This window comes from Corvus hawaiiensis, chromosome 2, assembly GCF_020740725.1.
Source record: "Corvus hawaiiensis isolate bCorHaw1 chromosome 2, bCorHaw1.pri.cur, whole genome shotgun sequence".
NCBI lineage: Eukaryota > Metazoa > Chordata > Aves > Passeriformes > Corvidae > Corvus > Corvus hawaiiensis.
In genome coordinates this window covers 80,167,396-80,191,643 of record NC_063214.1, presented here as the reverse complement: position 1 = coordinate 80,191,643, position 24,248 = coordinate 80,167,396, and the positions used below count along the sequence as shown (strand labels likewise).

The 24,248-nt window shown below is 38.0% G+C and overlaps 1 protein-coding gene across 6 annotated transcripts in view; it reads right to left on the bottom strand.

Moving 5' to 3' along the window:
• Positions 1-2,301: 2,301 nt before the first annotated feature.
• Positions 2,302-24,248, bottom strand: part of GPC5 (glypican 5) — a 620,145-nt gene continuing 598,198 nt past the window's right edge. For 4 of the 6 annotated variants that reach the window (XM_048295762.1, XM_048295765.1, XM_048295770.1 and 1 more), the window contains one exon: positions 2,302-7,235. In XM_048295762.1, coding sequence (XP_048151719.1) covers positions 7,075-7,235 — 161 coding nt within the window. In that variant the 3' untranslated portion in view covers positions 2,302-7,074. The remainder of the gene's footprint in view (positions 7,236-24,248) is intronic. The other 2 variants (XM_048295763.1, XM_048295766.1) reach the window with 1 other exon arrangement.

Sequence of the window (24,248 nt, the reverse complement as noted above, 5' to 3'; positions counted from 1 at the left end):
ATATATATTAGATTCAGATGTAATCTGGAGCAACAGATGAATGAAGGAAGAGCAAAGGTATAAAAGCATGTCAGCAAACATAATGACGACAAAGTGAATCCTGAAGTGAGAAATAATAATGCATCAATGTCACATTCCTCCCTTTGAAGGACCCCAGATACTGACAACCCAACATAATTCCTCTTCTGCAGTCTGAAATTGCCAGTTTTAAGACCCATACGAACAGTGGCTCACTATAAAATTATAAAAAAAGATAGAAACTATGTAATTTCCTCTTTCCCATGATATTTAGATTACTGAAATGCTGACATTTATCACAAAGTGACATATTTCATACTTTTTCCTAAGAGTCACAGAGGTAACACTTCACAATATAAATCTTTATTTTCTAAATTAATTTTTTATTTCTTATGGTGTACATATAACCAGTAGAGACCAGAGAAATACAAATTGCTATTACCTGTAATTTTGTGATGCTTTTCTGAAAACAATCTTACTGTATGAAGTGTATCAATTCAATTTTGCATGTAGATAATACAAAGTCAAGCTATGTTTACAGTTATATCTGTGGAATTCAGTAGTATCACAAATGTCTAAAAGATGGAGCTGGCCCATGTGCTAATTTCCAGTCTGCTATTGCTCTGAAACTAAAAATACCATAGTTTTTATATCTTGCTAAAGAGATATATGGCAAGCAACTTTTATGCTTCAGGATGATGTTGCTTTTTACCCTTCTGAAGGCCTGGTATTCAATATTTTTTTTCAGTTGATAAAACTATGTTTTCTTTTTCTTTTTTTTTAAATACAAGGGGTGAATTACACAGGTTTCATGAACACTTCCATCTGCCAAAAAGCAGGCATGTAAACAGACATGAAGAATATTTTTATCACCCGTCACAATGGTGTTAGCTATACTTATAAATAAAGTGAACTGAAAGTAAACAGGAAAGCACATTCTATACAATATCCATCCCCTAAAGACAGATATAGGGGACAGAGAAGAGAAATAGCTCTTTGTAAGGCACGCTGACTTATGTATTGAGCAGTATGTTTTTGCCCATCAGCAAAAGAGATCTCTTATACACTTTAATGTGTGGCATATGTATGAATAAAATCAGGCTTTATTATGATTTTTTTAATGGCCATATCCTGCTTTAGATACCGAAGTATGAATCCGCACACATAATGTAGTTATGAAAAGAACTTTGCAGTATGTTTTTGTGTTATTCAAGCATTTTGTTGTCCCTAATTTTGTGTCCGCCTGCTATAAATGTGTGGCCAAAATTCTATGAGCACTATGGCTATACCATCCATTACACCAGTGGCATTGTCTTTGAAGATGCAAGGTGAACTGGATCAAGAACATCCTTTGAATCAGAAATACTCTGACCAATTTCACTGAATGATCCTGTAAACTCTTATACCACCTCAAATGGGAAAGAGAATGACATTGAGAGGAGAAGGAAAATCAGAAACTGCCACAGAGAAAGACCTCCATGTGACTCACATTCAAGAGACTAACAATTGATTTAGACTGCTTGATAAACCTGGAGAGACTTCGCTGTGACACCTAAATTAGGGATGCACAGCAGGTGATCTTAGCACAGCCCTCTGCACTGCGAGGGGTGATGAGATGCATCGACCGAGTCCTCCCAGCCGCAGAAGCTCAGCATGAACTTCCTCCTCAATGTGAACTGGAAAAGAGCCTCATGGCGTACCAGGTATACTGTCTCTAGCATTTTACATTAAAAAGTACTAAAATAAAGCAAAAGATAAAGTTTCTAACTGCCAGATATGCAAATGTTTTCTCGCAAAATTTGTTCATGTATCGCCAGGAAGAAAGAATAAAGAGTTAAAGCTTAAGTAATATTTTGCTGAGATTTTCGAGAAGAAAATCTGGATTTTTCTAGAGTCACACTAACTTTTTTAGTGTAATATAGTTAGAAACAACTTTTATTTTAATTCCTATTATAATCAGTTGTGACTCAGAGCACATAGAAAAGCACACTATTTTCTAAATAAGATTAATGCTTACACAATTATTTCAGAGTAGAACTGAATATAAAAGAAAATAAGTAGAGATAGCTTTGACTACATATTTTAATTCATTATCCTGAGAAGACGATATGAAATAATAAGGTTAATCCAAAATCTTCAATAGGTTAATCTAAACCCTGTTATAATCTGAACAAGAATATTATTTTAGCATATAACCATACAGGTACAAAGTAACAAAGAAGTTATATGTACCTCTATATATCTATAGAAAGAGAGGAATACAGACATAACATTTTACATAGCTGTAATTATGCATCATCTTTTATTAGTCATGAAAGGAACAATGATATTTTTTTCCAAGGAAACACAAGTGCTTTTTGATGTCTTTCACTAGGTACACTTAGGAAAAGTTGTCACCTTGAAATGTTTATTTAAAGTGCTAGGACATTAGTTATGACAATAAGTATTCCAGTCAGTACCTTTTCCCCAGGATATACAAGTACATTTAAAAACACAGGTACATCTACAGAAAATAGAAATGGACAGTCAAGAATTATAGAATCATTTAGGTTGGAAAAGAACCTTAAGATCCTTGATTCCAACTGTTGACCTAGCACTGCAAAGCCCATGCTAACCCTAATGTCCATAAGTGTCGCATCTACATGTCTTTTAAATATCTCTGGGCATAGTGATTCCACCACCTCCCTGGGTAGTCCATTCTAATGTTTAACGACCCTTTTCATGAAGAAATTCCTCCTGATATACATCTGAACCCTCCCTGGCACAGCTTGAGGCTGTGTCCTCTCATTCTATCACTTGTTGCCTAGGAGAAGAGGCCGACCCCCACATTCCTACAACCTCTTTTCTGGTATTTGTGGTGTGATAAGGTCTCCTCTGAGCCTCCTTTCCTCTACATTAAACAATCCCAGCTCCCTCAGACACTCCAGACCCTTCACCAGCTCCCTTGCACTTCTCTGGACACACTGTGGCACCTCAATCTTTCTTGGTTGACCTCGGGCTTCCTGAAAAACCAGTAATGGGCAATGATCTGAGGGCTTTACCCAGGGAGGCAGCAGACTTCCCTAAGAAATGGGTGTGTGCTACATATAGGGTCTCTCTTGATCTCAGGGTAGAAGAAGAATATCTTCATTTTACCAAAATAAAAATATTTTGGATTTCTGAACTGTAGTATTTTTTGGAATTATTCTTTTCCTGGAATTTTATTGTAAGTAACCAGACTGTCCTCTAAAAAATTATTCCTTACCAAGCTCTCTCACCTCATGGTTGCTATTTGAAAAAAAAATGTACTGAAGCCAGTTACACAACTGTAATATTGGTATCCATTATCATTTTAGTATGATCAGCTTTTGAGTGTGTCTGTCTGAGAAATAGTGCACTTTGAGTAAAGCATTTCTACTTTACACCATAACAGTAATAATACATTAAAAGACTATTTAAAAGAAGGCAAAATAAAGCCAAAATCTTATTTACCAAATGTTCTGGGAAATATGGAGACGATTTAGACTGTTAAAAATGGCCAAGTATAAACAAATGACAGGAAACAGAGGAAACAACACCTACATGTCATTTCTGAGGTCATCTGGGGAGCTCAGCTCAGTCCTGTGGAGCCTGTGTGACCTGCTGTTGGGAAAAGCTTCTACATGCCCAGGCAATTGACCCGGATTGACTCACATACATACTGCATACGGTCCATCATTTTATGTGGATCCAGGTGGTTTTATAGTTTACTGCCACAATGTCCAGCTTAACCTTTTTTTTCCTATTTCTCATCTTGGCTTCTCTAAAACATTCTTCATGTTTCTTCTCAGTGCTATTCCTCTTTTCATTGTTTGCTTTAGCACAGAAACATTGGTTTTTCGTTTGGTTTTTTTGTTTTGTTTTGTCCTAACTTCCAAACGTGGAACTATACAACATTCTGCAGGTTTCCACAGTTTCATGCAATGGTACCTCCCTTGCAAGGTGACCTTGGGACAGATCACCAAAGAGCCTTGGCTCCCTTCTCCTTGCTCTGACATGTTTTAATGATTATATAATAGTTCTTTAAGAAACTAGAATATTTCTCCATAGCATGGCAGATTTAATGAAAAAATCTTGATGCAGCCTGGAGATGTATAAGTCTGATCAATGACGTGGAGTGTGTGGTGATGCCTAGATATAGATGGAACAGGAGGGTGAATGAGGTCTCATGGCAGAGTAGTAAGTGAGAAATCTCCAGACTTGCCACTATTATTCATATTTACTATTAGTTTGTTCAAATGTGTCTGGGAAGGAGAGACTTAATTTTCTACTCCAGAAGGAGTCTTAGAAATGATTCTGTGTAGGTACAGCATCAAAGATAATGGGAACAGGCCAAGAAAAACAAAAGAGAGGAGTATTACAGACTAGTAATTCACATATGCCTGAGGAGGTCTTAGTACTAATTACTATCAGTATTTGAAAATGAGGTTTGTGTTTCCACAGTTCTATAGAATAAACTACTATTCCTTGACTACCTGCCTTTGTAAGGTCTTGAATAACACACAAAAGTTAGGAATGGAAACCAAGTCCTTCAGGATATAAATAAAATTCTAAGTAACGAGTAACTGTGGAATTTTTTCTGCATTTCTGTGTTTCCTTTTCAAAGATTTATTCCATTTTCATTGAAGTGACTAATACTGGCCATTGTTCAAAAAAAAGTTGCCAGACTGGATTGATTGCTTGTGTGAGTTGATGTAACAAAGGAAAAGAATGAAATCACATTTTCTTTCCCTGAATTACCAACGTCATAATTTCAAGTAAACAAGACAAGGGAATTTGAAAGACTGATTTACAAAATCTGCAAAGAAAAAAAAGAGGTCAAGCAAAATGTACACACTGGCACACATGCCTATTAATGATGTTTATCTGGGCATGGAATTGCTTTGCTGACCTTTATATATCTTTACCTATTTGTTATACTGTGTGCGTTATACTGTATGTGCTATATTGTGTGTGTTAACAACTAACATATAAGTTTAGGAATAAAAATATTTATGTATGTTTCTTTATATTAGTCTCATATAAGAGTAACTTTTTTTGTCTAGGAGGAGTTCTAGTTACTGTATGAATACATACAATACTACAGGGTCATTTTTTTTATCTTGTAAAAGACTGTAAAGGAAAAATAACTACAAAGTATTCTTAAATACTTTCTGGTTCAAATGACATGGATTTAGTCACGGCAGAACAATCAAATTTTGTAAGAGTAATATGTAATGTACCATTAGTACTGCAGAACACTTTTGCTTGCCTCGTTTCATGAAGCATAAGAACTTGAGCTGGGATGCTTGTGATTCAGGTTTACATTCGTGTGTCACCACTGCAAGCAGGTATCTAAGCTACCAATAATATTGGTGAAGGTTTGGTGTAAGATTCATGGGCCCACATGTGAATGTCTAGATCTGTTTGAGATAAAGAAGGATGTTCCACTTAGCTGCCAGCTGCCCCTCCCCATGGCTCCCATTTAAGGAAGCCTCTGGAACATCCCATACACCCTGCAGTCCCATTAGGATGTCTTGGATACTCCAAGAAATCTTAGGTGGCACCAGTCACCTATGTGTGGGCAACTGAGTTGCTTCTTTAGGCGTCTGTCTTCATATGAGCTGAGAAATGCACTGGGCTTCACCAACTCTGTTGACAAAGGGCTGTGGCCACTTGTCCAGAGAAAGACCTGAGGCCATTCAGAGCAGTAGTGGACACTGGTGGGTTATTTTTGAGCATCACAACTGGTACTCGTTGGTATTTTAGCAATTGAATCCAATGACTACAGTTACAGCTTAGAGATATACAGCACATAAGTAAATATCTGTATGTTGACATATAGATTAAGATACCTTAATCCAACATTGTGTCCTAACCGTGCTGTTACCCCTAGATAAAATGCAGCTATCATATACCTATAAAGTATCTAATACATAGTTTTTCTGAACTATAAAAAATAGTTCTGAATTCAGAGGGACCTTGGAAGACTGAAGAATTGGCTTGATAGGAATCTCAGAGAGATGAAGAAAGGGAAATGCCAAATCGTCCCCCTGGAGAGGAATAACCCCATACACCAGTACAGGTTGGTGCCTGCTGGGTGAAAAGCAGCTTTGCAGAGAAGGACCTTGTGGTCCTAAGGGACACCAAGCTGAAAAAGAGTCCACATTGTGCCCTTTGCAGCAAAGACAACCAAATACCTTCTGGGCTGAATCAGGTAAAATACCAGCAGGTCAAAGGAGACGATGCTTCCCCTCTGTTCTGCACTAGTGAGACACATCTACAGTGCTGTGTTCAGGTCTGGGCTCTCAAGGACAATGACAAGAGAGACATGGACACAGTGGGTGGATTCCTGCAAAGGGCCATGAAGATTTTCAAGGTATGGGAACAAATCTGACACCAGAAGTGGCTGAGACAGCTGGGTCTGTTTGGCCTGGAGAAGATGCAGAGCATGATCTTTTGAAAATGTATAGATACCTGATAAGGGAGCAAAGAAGATGGAGCCAAACTCTTGTTCATAGTGCCCAGTGACAGGACTCAGAGGGCACAATGGACAAGAGGCATAAACCAAAATACAATAGCTAAAAAACATCTGCTTGGAGTGCTGAAGCACTGAAACAGTTAGGCCAGGGATTCAATAGAGTCTCCATCCTTGGAGACATTCCAATACCACCTAACCTTGGCCTTAGGCAACTTGCACAAAGTGAGTATGCTATGAGCAGATTTGGTCTAGATGATCTCCAAAGACCCCTTCAAACTTGGTAATACTCTCTTTTTTTTACAAATTGCTTCTAAGAGAAAGATTATCATAGACAACTTATTTTTAACATAAAATATTAAAAAAGCAAACATGACTTTTTGTGATTATATAGGTGTTTAAAAAGACACAGGTAAAATATTACATAAAAACCTTTGTTAATATTCAGGGCTAAGATCAGTGGCTGATCTTGTAAAAGAGACCATAAATATTGCTATATTCACCAGATCCCTTATTCCAGGCTTGTGAGCAGAGATAAATAGATGACAATGGGATACATATATCAAGACAGAAACAAGCAGTTACCAAAGACTGAGAAATGGTATTACCAAACTAATCAGCATAAATGTCATATAATCGGCCATTGCTGTACATCCTGCTCCAGTTGTGTCTAAAGTGCTGCCATCGTTGGTTTGATGGATTTGCTTTACGTCACTGAGGTTCGTCTTGTCTGGCATCCCTGCTGAGACAAATAAGAAAATACAGTATGATGCATGCCTTGTCACTACTGGCAACATATTATAGCTAGAAAAAATCTAAATCTCCTCAGCACACAGACTGTCACAGTTTGGTTTCTAATTCTAATGTTACTGCCAAATTCAAAATCCTTTATAATTGCATCTAGAAACATGCACTATAATATATGGCTGGCTATTCATCGTTGAAAGCAGTTCTGAGGTCTGCCAGCTCTGAACAAAGCTGTTCTTGTAGAAATATATCGCAACAAACATTTGCAGACTGAAGTGAACAGTTTTGCAAGTCCCAGTAGTACCTAGAAGTCCACTGCTCACATCTTTCTTGGATTTTTGAAGAAAAAAGGAAATAATTTAATGTAAAATTGGTTGTGTATGTGTCCCAATATTATTGCAAAATAATGTATAACTCATGGAAGGTATGCAGCAAAATATAGTTGTTGCTATATAAAACCTCCACTTTGGCACAATTTAAACAGATTTTACAACATTGTAAGAAAAAATTCTAAAGCTAAATTTAAACAGGAACTCTTTCCCTGAGTTCCCAGATGAATATTTGTACTTTTTTTTAACCAAGGTAAATATTTCTCCACCTCAAAACAGTATTTTGTATGGAACAAGGATGTAATCACCCGTTCTAGTTCTTCTGCCTGGTTAAACATTGGAAGCAGAAGGTCTTGGAGACACAGCGAAATTTGGTAACATTGTCAGCTGCTTGTATCTACTATGCATACTTGTAGACTAACTGTCTTATCCCATATAATAACTTGTGGCATGCCACTATCAATCAAAATTAACAAGTCTAAATTCAGTGGTATTACATACAACAAATATTGACATTGTAATTACACTGAAACCGAAAAAAAGCTTCATATAAAGCAAAGTCAATATTTATATAATTAGGTCAATACATATATAATTCAGAAGGTAAACTCTACTGCTGGAACAGCAGCATTAGAAAGAAGCTCAGCTCTACCGAGCTGATATATTAATTTTACAGTCTGAGTTTCTGAATCAGTATTCATTGTTTAGATACTTATTTCCTTTCTGTATCATTAGGAAAAATGAATAAACTAGTGAATCTTTTTTTTATTATTATTCAAAGGGACTATGATGAAGTATAAATATTTTAGTCATGGTGTTATCTTCTTTGTTAAGCTGATTTAACAGAAGCTGCAGAGGACAGTCATTCTCAAAAAGACTAACTTTTTTCGTGCTTGCATTAAAAGTACTCTTCTCTCTAAAAGCAGCTTGAAAGCTGCTTTTTGTGAACTCCTGCTCTATGTACTTCCTGCAGCTTTGAAAAAAAAAAGCATTAAGGGAAGAGTCAGCTAAAGTCAAACATGCTGTCTTAAAAAACCTGTTGGATGTTTTCTGAAAAAAACCTGCTAGATTGAATTTGTCTTCTTTGCTTCTGTACTGGGCAGCGTACCCTGCTATTTTGTGTGGATTTATTAATCCAGTTCTCTTGCCTGGAATTAGTGGAAATTAGCTGTATGAGTACAATGCAAGTGGACATACAAGAAGGAAAAGTGACAACACATTTTGAGAAGAAGGGAATACAACTTTTCCTCATTGTGTACATTCTGTAACCTGTCTAGAAAAACAGCAGTCACTCAATGCTTCACTGAAAATATTTTGAGAGGATCATCACTATCAAGGTATATCAAGGATTTTTTTCAGGGAAGATTTTATGTAGAACAAAAGCAAAAAAAATTGTTTGCATAATTTCTTCAGAGTTTTAGTGAGGTCTTCTCATATTTAAAAAGACTAATTTCAATAGATGGTGAAAAATTCAGCTCTCGTCTACACAACAAAGCAGTTCAGTAAGTGCTATAGGTATAGCAAAGTAGATTTTTCCCAGTATATTTACAGATACATTTTCACAGTATTGAAAGATATGGTCTTATGCAGGATATCAATTATAAAAGCTAATTAACATAAAGAAGAAAAATATTCTTAGATCTGGCAGTTGAAGAAATAACCAGCTTCAGCTGAATGTGTTTTAAATCTGAAGACAATGTGATTAGATATTAATTAATGACTGGACAGTCAGGTGTAATTTCTACACCTGAAAATTTAACTTACAGTACTATGGAAAACAGAGATTTCTTTTGATGGGAAATTTTTTCTTTCCAGCCTCAACTGAAAACTGCAGACTTTGGAAGTTCCCATGAAAGCAGTGCTATAAAAAAATGTTCAAACCTACCAATGTATTTTCCTTTGGTCAATCAAAATGCCATAAATCATTATATATAATCTCTGATCTTAAATGAATACATTGTTAGAATTGTAGTGTAACCATACAGCAAACCTGTCACCTATTCAGTCCTATAAATCTATGCCACAACTTTGACCTCATTGAAATAAGAGGTCCAAAAAAATATATATAGATATCATCTGGTGAAAAAATCACTGAAAAGAAAACCACTCCTTTAAAATAGCTTATTTTTAAGGTAGTTCTAGTAAATATAACTATAGATTTAATTACTACATCTAGGCTATCCTTTCTATTTAAATTAGTGGGTTCTGTCGTCCATTATGCATCAGGATTTAAAAATAGATGCCACCTTTCATATATCATAAGCAGTAATACTTGCATATGAGAGCTATTCAATCATTTGTAGCAGAACAGACCAGAAATAAAGCAAATTTCTTTGGTTTTAGTCTCCTCACATGTCTGAGTCTGGATTTATGTTACAGAAAAGGCAATTAAGATTCCCAGGTATTTCAAATTATCTCTGATAACTGTCTAGTTTAGTATTAAAATTATTTTAACTGGAAAAATGGTAAAATTCAGAAGTCTCATCTGAGATTCAGAGGGATTTTTCTGATGAAATTTATAATTTCAGCAGAGCATAACATAAATAGCTTGGGAATTAAAATCCAGATATCATGTTTGCATAAGTCTACATAAAGCAAAGCTGACAAGTATCGCATACATGCCCCCAGTATCAGCTCTGAAACTCTGGAAATAGCTGCAATTTAAAGTATTGTCCTGCTCTGGTTTAGAAAAAAATAAGCAGCAAAAGCATTTCAGTAAACATTGTGTTTAATATTACAGCATCTCATTATAGTATAACAGCTGTAGAGTGTTTCTGAAGCTTTTTAACATGTTCTAAACATACTTAAACTTGTGAGAGGTAATGTCATTGGCAGCTTTGACAGCTGACCTGTTGTGTTCTCCAGAATACCTACAGCAGCAATACAATTTCCTTCAAATAATCAGCAAGAGTGTTTAGCCTTGATTTGAAAAGTCAAACCTATAGTCATGGGAGGTTTTCATTTGACACAGAAGTTTTCTGCTGAGGTTGTCAAAATATTACAAAAACAGGCTATGAATTTGGAGCAGTAGATGCTTACCTACCAAGGGCCATGCTGGGAATTTAATAATTTTAATGGTTTTAAACGGAACATCCTCTGACAATGGCCTATTTTGAACCCAAACCAGAAAGTGTTTGTGTGAGAGTAGTCTAACCTTAACCACCTCTCTGTATTATCTTCTGTCTACTGTGCAGCATATAACAGAATTAATATGGGTTTTCAAGGGAAACTGAAGGTGCCAAATGAGATTCTGTCGACATCACCTTGGACACAAACCCAGACAAAGATTTAGAGAAGAGGAAGAACTGGATTTCTCTTTGTGCAACATTCTTATGATGTTCTGCAAGATTCAAAATATAGCCTTTATGGATTCAGAATTTCCTACAAGCCTCAAATATGAGGAAAAATTTTATTTTTAAAGGAAGGGACAGTATTTCAGATGTAAAAGAAATGTGGAATATTGCTTTTAAAAGTCAGCGCTGTGAAGTTGTAGGCAAAATTCTTCTTAGAAGAAAAAGTAATTATTTAAATCACATGCAATGGAAATTTCAGGATCTTTTAAAACATGAACTGTGGAGTAAAACACTGAGAACTTGCTGAAGTTCTGTCCCTAAATTTATGAGAAGGATCATGGGGAGGCATTAATTTATTTTAACAAAAAAAAGCAAAAAGAAAAAAGGAAAAAAAAAAAGTATTTACTTTGTATTACCTTGCATTTGCATTTCATAAATTAAAATGACATATTAGCTCCCAAAACTTTTTATTTGACCGGCCAATATTTTGCCATCTGGAACTTTTAAAGCTTCTAATGAATGTCTCCTCCTTTTATTTCACTGGAGTTTTTTGCCAGGTTTTATTCCTAACTACCCAATATCATGAATATGGTTCAAAACTGAACAAAATATAACTAACTCACAGATAACTAAATCACTGATTTGTACTTAAATACCTCAGAAATACTTCAGTTTATACATAGTGGTTCCTATGAAAACGTCCATTTTCTACTTTAAAAAATATTTATATACTGTTCTACTGAACAGTAGCTATATGTGAGAAAAAAATATACTGAATATATGTATATGGAGATCATGCTCCAGCTAGTGTATTTAAGCCAGTACTCTTAAAAATGTCACAAAATACTTATGAGTATCCAGTGCTTAGAAATAAAAGTAGAAACAATAGACTACCCTTATTATTATTATTCAAAGACTCTTCCATGTGAAGTTGATGGGATATTGGCCATGAAGTCTTAATGAGGGGAGAAAAAGTTGTGTGAAAACTCTCTTATGAAGGCTACCTGGAAAAGGACTAATTTCTGGAGGTCGCTTTCATGTCTTTATGACTGCATCTATACTTGGAAAATCTAGGGGATGTCCCTAAAAGGAAAACATATTCTATATGCCCTTTTTATAGTACACATAGACCAGTGTGTGTATTCACCCTCTTCAGGAAACATGTTTCTATAATTTAATGCAACTTTTGCCCTCTCCATTACACAGTTTAAGTGAAATGGAAAAGAGAAGTGTCATTGGAATGGATGATTGCAGAGGTTCCTCCCTCAACAATTCTGTGATTCTATAAATGTTAAATATTTCACAATTCAGCACTAGTCATGAACAGACAAACACAACCCCCCACTACTAACACAAAGTACAGGGGGAATGAACTTACACTGCTTTGCCATTCTTTGACTACATAGTAAGAGATACATGAAATATTTCTGCTGAGAATTGAGTCAGGAATCAACCTAGGAGAGAATGTATCTTTGCTTTCTTTTGTATAGTTTTCACGTAATGAAGGAAAAATTCACAGTTGATGCACAGAGGATAAAGGAATGTCACAATTTTCAAGCATTTTTCCAATGAAGCTTTGGGGATCTTTAAGTTTTAATTTTAAATCAAAATAAGTTTTGTAGCATTACACATATGTTTGCCTTATATGAATTATGAATCAGCTTATTCAGGTGAATTTCTTAATACTTCAGACTTGTCTTTCAGTGAGCCTCCATTTGCTACAAGAGTTATGACAAAAGAACAGAGGATTCAACTTTATTAATTAAGAACAAATGAGAATTTTTTGTTATACAATCTACTATTACATGAACATAAATGTAAGTGTTGCCCTATCAATGCCCTATCAATGAAACCAACGAATTACACAGAAAACAGCCTTCACTTATAATAAAATTGCATGATGTAAAATGGTGTTTATTCCTATCAACTTGTGTCTTTCTGTTAGGTCTAAAATCTTAATTTGGGTGCAGTTTCATTGCATCAAACGTTTGAAACCAAAATGAATAGATTTTGACAAAACAGTAATGCCTCTGCATCACTATTTGTTTCAGCCTGCGACTGTTGCCTGATGTTTTGAGGTGGGAGGAAAATAAATATAGTGAAAAATTAAAATAGTCAGCCCATTGGGACCCCTAACTTACAGCATCCAGTGATTAATGCGTATCTTGGACCACAGGTAAATTGATTATCTTCATAAAAGTGGAGTGAATGATTCTCATAAAGTCTTCTACAGCCACTTTGCTTTATGCAAGAAGGAACCAAACCAAAAGCAATGAAAACCCAAAATTGAAAGAAAACCCAACAAGCCAAAAACGTGCTTACACTTTCTCACTTGTATGAGATTACTTTTAAATATGAAGGCCAGAGTGCTTAAAACACATCCATTAAAAACAATTCAGTACGCTCTTTTTAAAATCACACACGAGCTCGAAATTTGGCAGAGCAAAATTTCATCTGTTTGCTGTGTTTTTTACATGGTTCAGTTTGTGTCAGAAATGTTAAACAATTCTGAGCACTACCCTGAGTGCAGCATAAAGTAGCAGTGTGTTGATGCTGAAGTGATGAGCTTAAGAAGATACTAAGAGATGCTATGTAAGGTGCAAATAATTCTGCTTAGTTCTTGGTATGTGTAGAGTCTGCATTTTCAGCTTGGGTACATTTGGTTAAACACAGCTGCCTACAGACATTTTAGATGTAGGGAAGAGAGATATCACGTTTGGCATACATCTGCTTGTCCAAAAGCAACCAGATTCTTACAAAACCCTTTACGGATGTCTTGGACATCTTAGAGCATCTCCAGTGACTTTTGACCCTTCTATTTACGCAACTTAGTTAGTTACAACAGCTTGTATTACAGTGAATCAATGACTGAAGAATGCAGAAGAAGGAGGTGGAATACTCAGCAGTAGATATTTGGTCTGAATTTGGACAGGCAAACTCTACACTTAGTCACATAACAGGTTCAACACTGAGTGACCAGTGAATGTTTTCCAATATGTCCCCTACCATCATGCTTAATATCTTTGATGGAAAACTAAAACTAAATGTCGAATCATGTAGCTATGAAAAATGGATTACATTTTAGAAATTCTAGGTAGGAAAATGAAAAATAAATATTCAAAAAGTGAAATATTTATCAAGTTCATATTTTTTCAGCTGCAGTAGTATATTTTCAGTTTTATACCTGAACCCCTGCCTTTAATCAACTTTGGTTTCAGTATCTGGTGTTGAAGGGCAGGATCAAGGGCTGCATACTGACATGAAAATAGTCAATAGCTGATGTGTGCAAACATTTATGAGAAGCCAGTACTTCATGAAAGTGTTTCCTGTTAAAGTACAGAAAGCGTCATCGCGGCTACATTTACATAGTTAAATATGTGTCCCAGAAGGACATCCTTCAGGCAAAGTGGTGTTGAGTGGCTTATGCCTGCTGTGCCCAGGGACATCAATACCTAGAAGAAATTGCTAAACAAATCTCCTCTACATAGTACAATGCCTTGCATCTCTTTTAAGCCACACACAGTGATCCCCCAGGCTCAGAGATCCAGTTATCAATTTGTTTGTTTGGTTTTAGTTCAAAGAGTCTGAAATAAATACGAGGGCTGTGCTGCAACCCGCCAGGTGGTGTTTTTATAACATGAAACTGAAGGAACGCATTGCAGGCTCTGGGGTATGATATCCAGGCAAGGGAAAGTGTTTTGAAAATAAAAAGCCTGCTTTTGAGGGACTCTGTAGGGCAGAGAAACCCAAGTCTTCAAACGTCTGGTTTGTGTTGCCTTTTGGAAGCAGTCCTTGGAATGAATTATCCACAGAACTTTAAGTTTATTTTGGAGTGACTGAGATAATTTTCCCTAATGTTCAGCCATGGAGTGAACAAACATCCATGCAATGTGGGTAAGAAGAACTGAAACCAGGAGACAACTCACAAGCTTGACAACGTAGACATGGCCAGTGAAATCACTTAAATTTGGAGTGTTGCTTAGTATCATAGGAAGGTTCTGTAATGTGGTATAAAACCTAGCAGCAAATTCCCAATGTCTTCATAAGCCTCATCCCTGCAATTGGCCAGTCACTTCTTTCATTGAAATGATGTCATTGCTTGAGTTTTCATGGCTGTTCCTAAGAAAAGTACCCTATGAAATCTGTTTCAGATCCCAAGGAGAGTTTGAGTACCAAAAAGCTGAACCTGAGCTGTATGCCACAAGGTGATGTGGAACAGAGAGATCATACTCACTTAGAAGCCAAGCCAACTGCATAAACACTGAAGAAATTTAGTGTAATAGGCACTTATTTGGAGGAAATAATTTGATCTAAAGTCCTCCTTCTCTTACTTTTACAACAATCATTGTAATAGTACGCAAACCAACACAAATAGCAATTTGAACAGTACAGGGAATATCAAGATGCAAGTAATCTCACATACAAAGGAATAGTATTCCTGTTATTGTTAGAAACCAATTAAGAAACCTGCCTAATGGTATTAGCTAAGAAAATTCTGCATGGTTAAGAATGTATCAGGAAATGAATCCAACACATCATGTTTTACTGCCCATATTTTATGAAATCTGTATACACAAGAAATAGAGTGGAACCAATGGTCTTAAGTCTGGCAAGTCATTTTAACTGAAAGAGCAGCAGACATTAAGTCTCTAGTCCAGTATTTGAAAGTTTTCTTTCAAAGTTGACAGTGGCATTTGTTTCACATTATACATTAATTTACTCAGTATTTCCATTGAGAAAACAAAGCTTTTATGAGTTAATGTAACACAAACAAATGGTGTCACAAACCAAAACATTTCCATTTGTTTCACATTCTTAAGAATCAAAAAGTGATAACATTATTTGTTGAAATAGCTAATACGTACTTTTTTTACTTGTAGGTCAGTTTTAGCATAAATAGCATATATATTAAAACTATATTGATAAAATGGCAAGTATTAGGTGTCTAAAAGACTTGGGTTTATTTTCCATACAGACACCAAACATAACTATGTCTGAGGTAGAGAGAACCACAGTAACCTTCATTAGATCTATTCCTATTGCCTTCTCGGGCAATAGCTTCTAAATCCATGTTCATTATAAGAATGTTCATTATAAAATCAAGGCTCTAGGGTGCTGGAATCAGTATTGCCAATAATGCCTGTTTTAAATGAAGAAATCCATCTTTTCAATCCTTTTCACTGTTGAAGGAGTTTTAACCTTTATCATTAACCTATGCAAAGGCTTTGTAATCAATAAAAAATTAAAATACGGCTAAAGTCCCATAAATCAGACTGTGTAAAAGCAAGCAAATTCTTCATTCTCCAAATTTTCATCTGATTAGTACTGGTTTCCTTCCTGTGAGTCAGATGTCCAGATGTCCTATATAAATTACTGTCCTTTGAAACAATTTACCCATTATTCTTTTATATTCTTTTTTTTTTTTTTTTCATTTTGCTGTAGGAGATTTATAATCAACAATTCTGGCTTATAAAAAACTACCATATAGAAGAAAGAGATGAATTTGAACTGAAACTCTTGAAATTAATGTGTGAACTTGGGTTGAGGAAGAATGTTACCAGTTAGGGTCATTAAAAAATGAAATGTTTTTCAACTTTTTTTTTAATCATTCAGATTCCCCTGATTTATGGCCCAATTTCACTGTAGCAGTTCATTATTCTACTGTTTGTCTGGATGCTGTTTCTAAAATGAAAGTAGCAAAAAAATAAAAACATTTTTGTGGAAAATAAATCTGAACTAAAATGATTTCCATTGTCAAGATATTCAAGTAACTTGGTATTTTTTTTTCAGGTCAGTCTACCTAGAATTCCAATCATTCCACTCTCTGTTAAAATAAACACAGCCTGTAGATTATCTTAATCCCCAAAATACTGATACATTAAGTAGTTCTTAAGTTTTGCTGAAAAGCAAATTTAATGACATATTTCTACATTTTAAAACTATTTAAGGGAGAACTTTTTACAGTCATTTCCTTATCATGCCTGCGGGTGGGAGATATTAAACTCACCTGTTGCCATGTAGTGGCACATTTAAGAGCCCCCTTGTGAACCTGTTCCCAAAGGTGAGTGATTAGATCTGTGATTTTTCTTGATGAGTTGGTTTTACTGCATCTTGATCTTACTTTTAGAAACACCCCACAGTGGGATCTGCTATGTGTTGGCAAGAGGAAGAAGGACCATGCTGTTATAATTTGGAAAAGAACTTAAGCTGTCAGCTAATCATAACATTGTAATGCACCCAGAAACAGACTGAGAAAATGTAAAATCTGCTGTTGATATCTGACTCAATCCCACATCAAAGACTGGATTACTGGAGAAAAAAGAAGTGTGGAGCAGTAAAGAAAGTAGATGTCCTTGTCTCCATTCCTTCACCTTAAACAAAAGCACAGCTTGTTTCCTTATAAATAAAAGTGCAACATAGAGATTCTACTCAGTTGCTGCTTTCTCTTCCTCTCTAGGTTTACTTTTGGTTCCACATGTTTTAGCTCAGCTACTGTGTTGAAAACATATCAAAAGCATAGGACTGAAAAGAGTCAGTTTTCCAATGTCTTCTTAGAAATGCGTTTTCTAACCAGATTATGAAGTTTTAAAACCCACAGTTTTTCACAGAATTTTTTTCCTCTCTGATTTTCATTTCAGAGACAGTTCTTTCTGGCTGAGCATTTCAATTTCTTTTAGGCAAGATGAATGCCAGTGATAAATTCTGTGATGCTTACTGATGAATATTGATCTGCATCCCTCAGTGTGTTTAGTGTTATGAAATGCCATAGGAAGTCTTGTGTCTCAGTGCATCCCACAAGTACAGGATCTTTGATCTGAAGTCACTAAAGATAAATAGGTAAACATCAAAATATGTGTCTTATGTAAGTTCAGAGATAACCACTGGGCGATTCAAAGAACAAACCTGGTATCTGCAGCAGTTTTACCTCTCCCTAGGAAAGCTGGCCTTGCAGAATTCATATCAATATGCAGGTTTCACACAAATATACAGCTCCAATTCAGCAACACATGAATAGTGCTCCTTCTGTTTTGCTCCCAAGCATCCACCCCTGAAGAGAAAGTAACTGATGATCACCCCATGCTCCCACAGCCTAGCAAAGCTGACCATTGACTTGGACAAAAGTAGTTACTAACAAAAGCAAGATATCAGTCTCCTGGCTAGCAGTAATGCGAGTAATGTAATATCAGGTCCAAAGATAACATGTGGAGAAGAGGAAAAGAAACATTGAGGGGAAAAAGATTATTTATTTGTTTCCCATATTGGTAGTGTGGACATTTGGGAAGCCAAAATAAAAAGAAAACCTATATGGCTTCAAGAGTTTCTTCTTAACAGTACGTATGCCATGCCTGATCCTTTCTTCTAACCAGGTGCCCATCTATTTTACCTTAATTAATTAACCTAAATATAAGCAAAGAAACAGAACTGCTATTTCTGGTTAATTTGATAATTTAGATATATTTTCAAAACAGGATTTTAGTCACAACACAGCTCTTCAAAGAGAACAGGAATACAGATGGATGAGAAACAGCTGAACTTTCACAGTTTAAGTTTTTAGCCTGAAGATATTGATCCAAGAGAGAAAGAATTGAGTAAATAATGGATGAGGGTTGAAAAGTGAAGAAAAGAGAGAAAGGTGACCTCTATTTAAAGTAATTCTGTGTGGACTGTAAGTTAAAGACACTGTAAGTTTGCACTTAAGTTGGGCTGTACCATTGTCAGTGAAAAGGTATGTCAAAATGCTAAAAATGCTTTTTCCATGCATGGGTGAGTCATGGGAACTGAGGGGATACACTGCATCCACAGACCAAGACCGCCTCCTCCACCGCACTCCTGTTTCCTTTGAAGCAACAGCATGTGGCAAAAGAAGGGGAGATGATAACAATGACCTTGGCACACAACATATTCACCTTTTTCTTCTTGTAGATGAAGAGAAGGAAGATTGGATTCAGATCCCACAGACAGTGAAGCAGAGAAAGTTTTGCCAGAAGCCTGTACCCAAAAGCCTACAAATGTATGCCAGACTTCCTGAGAACAATAATTCACATCCCAGAGTGTGTTACCCAGAGGTTTTATCAAGTTGATGTGCTTACCTTAGCAGAAGTATCATTTCTTGGGAATTAATAGGGAGGGGAATCATTCCATGGAGTAAAGCCTGGATATGAGGCAGTTTAAAGCATGATAGCTCTTTGTGCCCTGAAACTACTTCTGTTTTTAAATAGTCTTCTTCCAGAAAATGGAAGCTGAATAATGAGATGACTGCTTTACAGACCACCACAGGTTTGCTTTTCAGTCTGACACCAAGGATTTGGGGTTTTATGGAGAGATTAAAGGTCATGGCATAGGTTTGGGTGATTGCTCAGAAAAGACAAAGCAAAACCTGGTTCAAATGACACCCATTTCTAGCAGTACGGACAGTCCTGAAGTAAGGTGTCTTCTCAGGGCAATTGGATCTTTCTCTGTTGAAGGACTCCAAATGGCAGCTCCGAAGAAAATTAGCATACGTGTGAGGTGAAGAATTAGAGTGCCTGGATTCTAAAGCAAAAAAAAAAAGTAAGTTCACTTTACAGTGAAAAAACCCTACATCTTTGTTGGGGTCCCTCCCCCCTGCCATGGAGCCCTGGGAGAGGCCCCTGCCCTGAGGGGACAGACACGGGGTTTCCCGAGCCCCTGGTCAGCCTCGTTCCCTATTGGTTGGTTTGTGTTCCCCTGCACAGGCAAGGACCCTCGGGTCCCGTGACTGGAACAGTTCCTCGGCAGAGCTCCGGCCATGCGGCTGGAGAAATAAATATCTCTGAAACATCTATCAAGAATCCGTCTATATATACTTCCTTTCCATGGGACTCCTGGTTTGATAAATGCGTGTTACAGTATCCACACTGTAACAATGGTGGAGAATTGTGAGCAGAACGATCCCTGATCCCTAAGCAACTGATTTGTGTGAGTAAACCCTATAAACTTTGAATTCCTCTTCTTGTTTTTGTTTTGCTATTCCATATCTAAACTATGGAAGAACCATGGGAAGACTCTTGGCTTTCAGAGCCGCATATGGACATTTATCTTAAAAAGATTCTTGAACAACGATTTGTAAATTTTACCTTGATTCAAGCTCAAAAAGAACTGAAACACTTCCTGGCATGGTTGTTTAAGAACTTTTTCTATGTTTCTTGGGATTTAATTCTTACCAAGGAGTTTCGGAAGGCCATTTGGACACTATAAAAATTTGAGTCAAAATACATGCCGATGGAAGAATATTTTCCGAGAATAATTTCCGAGACTGTTGAGCAATGTCAGCTGTGTCTTGGCGAAGGGAAGCCTGGCGCAGGGACCGTGCGGCCCAGGCCACGTGTGCCGAGCGCTCTGCGAGCAGCAGCGAGGCAGTTCCCGCGCGCGGGCGGAGCCACGCGAGCCGCAGTGTCGGTGGCGGAGCGAGGCGTGGCGGGAGCAGCGGGACCCGGCGGTGCCCGCCCGGCCCCACGCAGCGCGTGGTGGAGCGAGCCCCGGGAACGCCCGACCGAGAGGGGCGGCACGCGGGCAGCGGCTGGCAGTGGTGGCGGCGGAGCAGAGCCGCGCCCGGCCGAGACGCGCGCTGGAGCAGGGCATTGGGGGGGTCATCGCTCGGGGGCCCAGCCAAGATGCAGTGCCTGGCAGCAGCAGCGAAGCTGCGACCAGAGGAGGCGACGCACGGAGAACTGAGCAGCGTGGCCCGGCCCGGCCCGTGCAGCGCCGAACGCGACCCCGGGAAGAGCGCGGAGGCACCAGCAGCCCCGACAATTCCAACACGGGAGCGACCGAAAGAGAGAGCAAAGACGCAGCGAGACAGAAAACAGTAGCCACTCGGAAAAAGGAAAAGATCATAGTAGCTAAGATCTTAGGGATAGTGAAATGGTATAATGTTAAGCAAAATTATGGTTTTATAACAAGGTGTGACAACCAGCAAGACATACTCGTGCATAGAACTGCTATTAAAAAGAATAACCCTGAAAAATGCATCCCAAGCTTGGGAGATGGAGAGGTGGTGGAATTCAAAATTATACAAGGTAGAAAAGGGTTACAAGCATCGCAGGTCACTGGGCCTGATGGTGTTCCTGTAAAAGGCAGTATATATGCAAAAAATCGTTGTCATGTTAGACAATATCTCCATTGTAAGCCCCCCCCCTACAGTCTCCCTTTCCTAATCCCACCTTTCCCTTTTACCCTATGTCCTATTACCCCCAGTGTATTCCCAATCCGTTTTTTCATCCATGGTTTCCCTCACAAAACCATACCTTTGATAATTGTTTCCCCAAAAATCCCTTTCCAATGCCGAGTGGGGGATGAAAAGGGGGAGGGAAGAAATTAAACCCTCTCCTGCCTCAGTTTCCCCACAAAGCATGCTCAGAGAGTTCTGTCTCCCTTCTGTCAGCCCTAAGATGTTCCACAGAATCTGTTTGGACATTTAAAGACTCAGGAGGGTGGCTTGTTTTGTTATGAAACTGTTCTTGTTATGTTTATCCAGTTGTTTTCATTCTCCTTTTATTAAAATAAAACGGGTGAAATGTTGGGGTCCCTCCCCCCTGCTGTGTAGCCCTGGGAGAGGGGCCCTGAGGGCACAGACACGGGGCTTCCCTGCCCCTGCTCAGCCTCGTTCCCATTGGTTGGTTTGTGTTCCCTGCACAGGCAAGGACCCTCGGGTCCCGTGACTGGAACAATTCCTCGGCAGAGCTCCGGCCATGCGGCTGGAGAAATAAACATCTCTGAAACAGCTATCAAGAATCTGTCTATATATACTTCCTTTCCACAGGACTCCTGGTTTGATAAATGCGTGTTACAGTATCCCCGCTGTAACACATCTTTGAAAAAGTGAATTAATTACCTAGATCTTCTCTTGCACACTCAAGTGTTAAAGTAATTCCTTGTTTACTCTAAAGCATTTGATTTTGGGAAGTTAGGTTTAGCCAAGTTAGACGGTTCTTTTTTTTATTTTACCAATTCTATACATATATTTAAAAGCTTTTGGCAAATTTGGCCACAACTTAAAGTAAAGCAGCAATGGAAACATTAAGAAAAGTAGACTACTGAACTACTATAATCAACATCTACAACCAGTGCAAGAAGACCAAGACTGAACATACACAAACTAGATATTTAGCATAAAAAGATGGAAATAATTACATGACTAAAGAGGCAGAATTGAAACAAAATGAATGAATGCATTCAAAAGCTAATGCAAGTTAAACAACAAAGGCAATTCTCCAAAAATAGTTCAGAAGAATAAGCAGATGAATTAAACTGCTGAAAATGTAGACTGTAGGTTTTTACTAAGTCAATAAAACTAGAAGTCTGGGAATGTCATGTAAGCTTAAGTGGTAATCATGACATCTCTTCCCTTGTGGTATGCCCTCTTCCTCTGTGCCCCCTCTTTTTCCTTCAATCTCACGGATGAGTTATATCATGTCATGCTTCTCCACACAGGAGGAGTTCCAGGACATGTTCGGCACATTGTGGTCGTGCTCCAGCGGTTTCCACAGTCAGCAGGGAACTAGGGAACAGCAGAGACTCTCAATGTGTGTAGCAGGGAGAAGAGTATCAAATTCCAACACCCTCCCAGACATCAGATCAAGATGGTGTCTCCTCACTTTGCCAAGAAAGAAATCAATAAACAGCTCTGATTTTGGGAGTAGAGTTGCAGAAAGATGAAAGGTGGGCTTAATTCTTCCAGGGGTTGCTGCTATGTCTACCTGGGCACTGAGGGTGACCCTAGCACCCTCATGATTGTGCTGGTGGGGTTCAGTCCTCAGCACCTGAGAAGTCCTGGTTTGGTGACGGAACCAGTTTCTGAGCACTGCTGAATCATACCAAGGCAAATTGAGGTACTCAATCAGACCCAGGTCCATCAAGGAATACCAGTCAGGAACAACAGCGGGAAGTTGGGCCAGAAACAGGACTGGAGAAGAGGCTTCCTTTGTCATTGGCTTGGGACCATTCAGGGGACAGGACTACAGATAATTGTATCTACAGGATAGCTCAAGGAAAGTCTAGGTGCACAGAACAGAGCAGCCATGGGGCTCTTGGGCCAAGAAGGCACGGGTGGGGACCACAGGTGAGGCCAGTCAGGACCACCAAGCCTTGGAATAGGGAACATGGTTAAACCTCAGTAGCAGCTGTCTGATTTTTACACTTAATTTGTGTAATTTCCTCAGCACCCTCATCTTCCAAGGAATACCCTGAGACCTCACCCACTTTACAGAGGGATGCTTGATACTGCAAAATGTTCTTGTTCCACTTGTGCCTCTGAATAGGGCACAGGCAATGCAGTTTGGATGGGCAGTTGGTACAGTGCCCTTCACACAGCAAAGTCTTCCTCCGTTCCTTGTGGTGCATGCAGCCATCTCAGCCCTCTCCTACTGCATTACCAGCTGTGAGCTTGAAAAGAGAGGCAGGTAGTTATAAAGCCAGACCCAGGGAATTCCTGCTGGCATTGAGAGTATGTGCCAGTAGCTGGTAGGGCACTCTCTTGAGGGGGAACTTACAGCGTCTTACACTGGCTTGATGATTCCACCGAATGGGGAAGGGAACACAGTCCTGTAAGAAGATGCCTATCCATCTGAGCAAAACCCACAGCAACTCCTGGCAGAAACACATAACAAAAGATGGTTTCAATAGCCTGTTTAGTCAAATGCATGCTGATATCTCACTGAACTGTGCACCTGCCACTTGATCCAATCATCCCATGCTGTAATCTTTGCGCTCCTCAGGCTTCTCTTTAAACTATTCAGTCTAGATCTGATTTGTAGTATGACGTACCTTTCATTGAGATTAAATACAGATTAAGGTGTTGTAAATAGTGTAGTGCCTCTTGCTTGATTCCCAGTCTTTTCTGTGGGAGCCTATTCCTTAGTTCGAACCTTAAATGTCTTATGAAAAAATGAAGGCTTGTGATAAACCAAGACGTAGGCTTCTACAAGTACCGTTTTACACGTATTAGTATGAAGCAGAATGTTGTCACAAACAAAATAAAACAAAAAAATCTCAATTTTTAAAAAAACATAATCAGGAGTTACATCCCTGTTACAATTTTTGGTTGATGGAAAAAATCTTAACATATATATAATGTATTATTATATCTTAAAAAAGTAAGTACTAAATGACTTTAAAAAGAGTTTTCCTGGGAGAAACCCTGTCTGAAAGATTGACTATTTAAAGCAAATTGTGTAAGTTTTCTGCATTCTCAGGGATGTTTTTTGCTTTCCATGACACTTTAAATATTACAAATTTAGTAATAATGTAGTCAGTTTTCCAGAGCAAAAAAAGAAAGGTGTGGCATTCATAATGCTTGAAAATATGAAATGGTGTACACACAGTGAACAAAATTGCTAGATGTTACTGAAAGCAGAGAGATATCTTGCT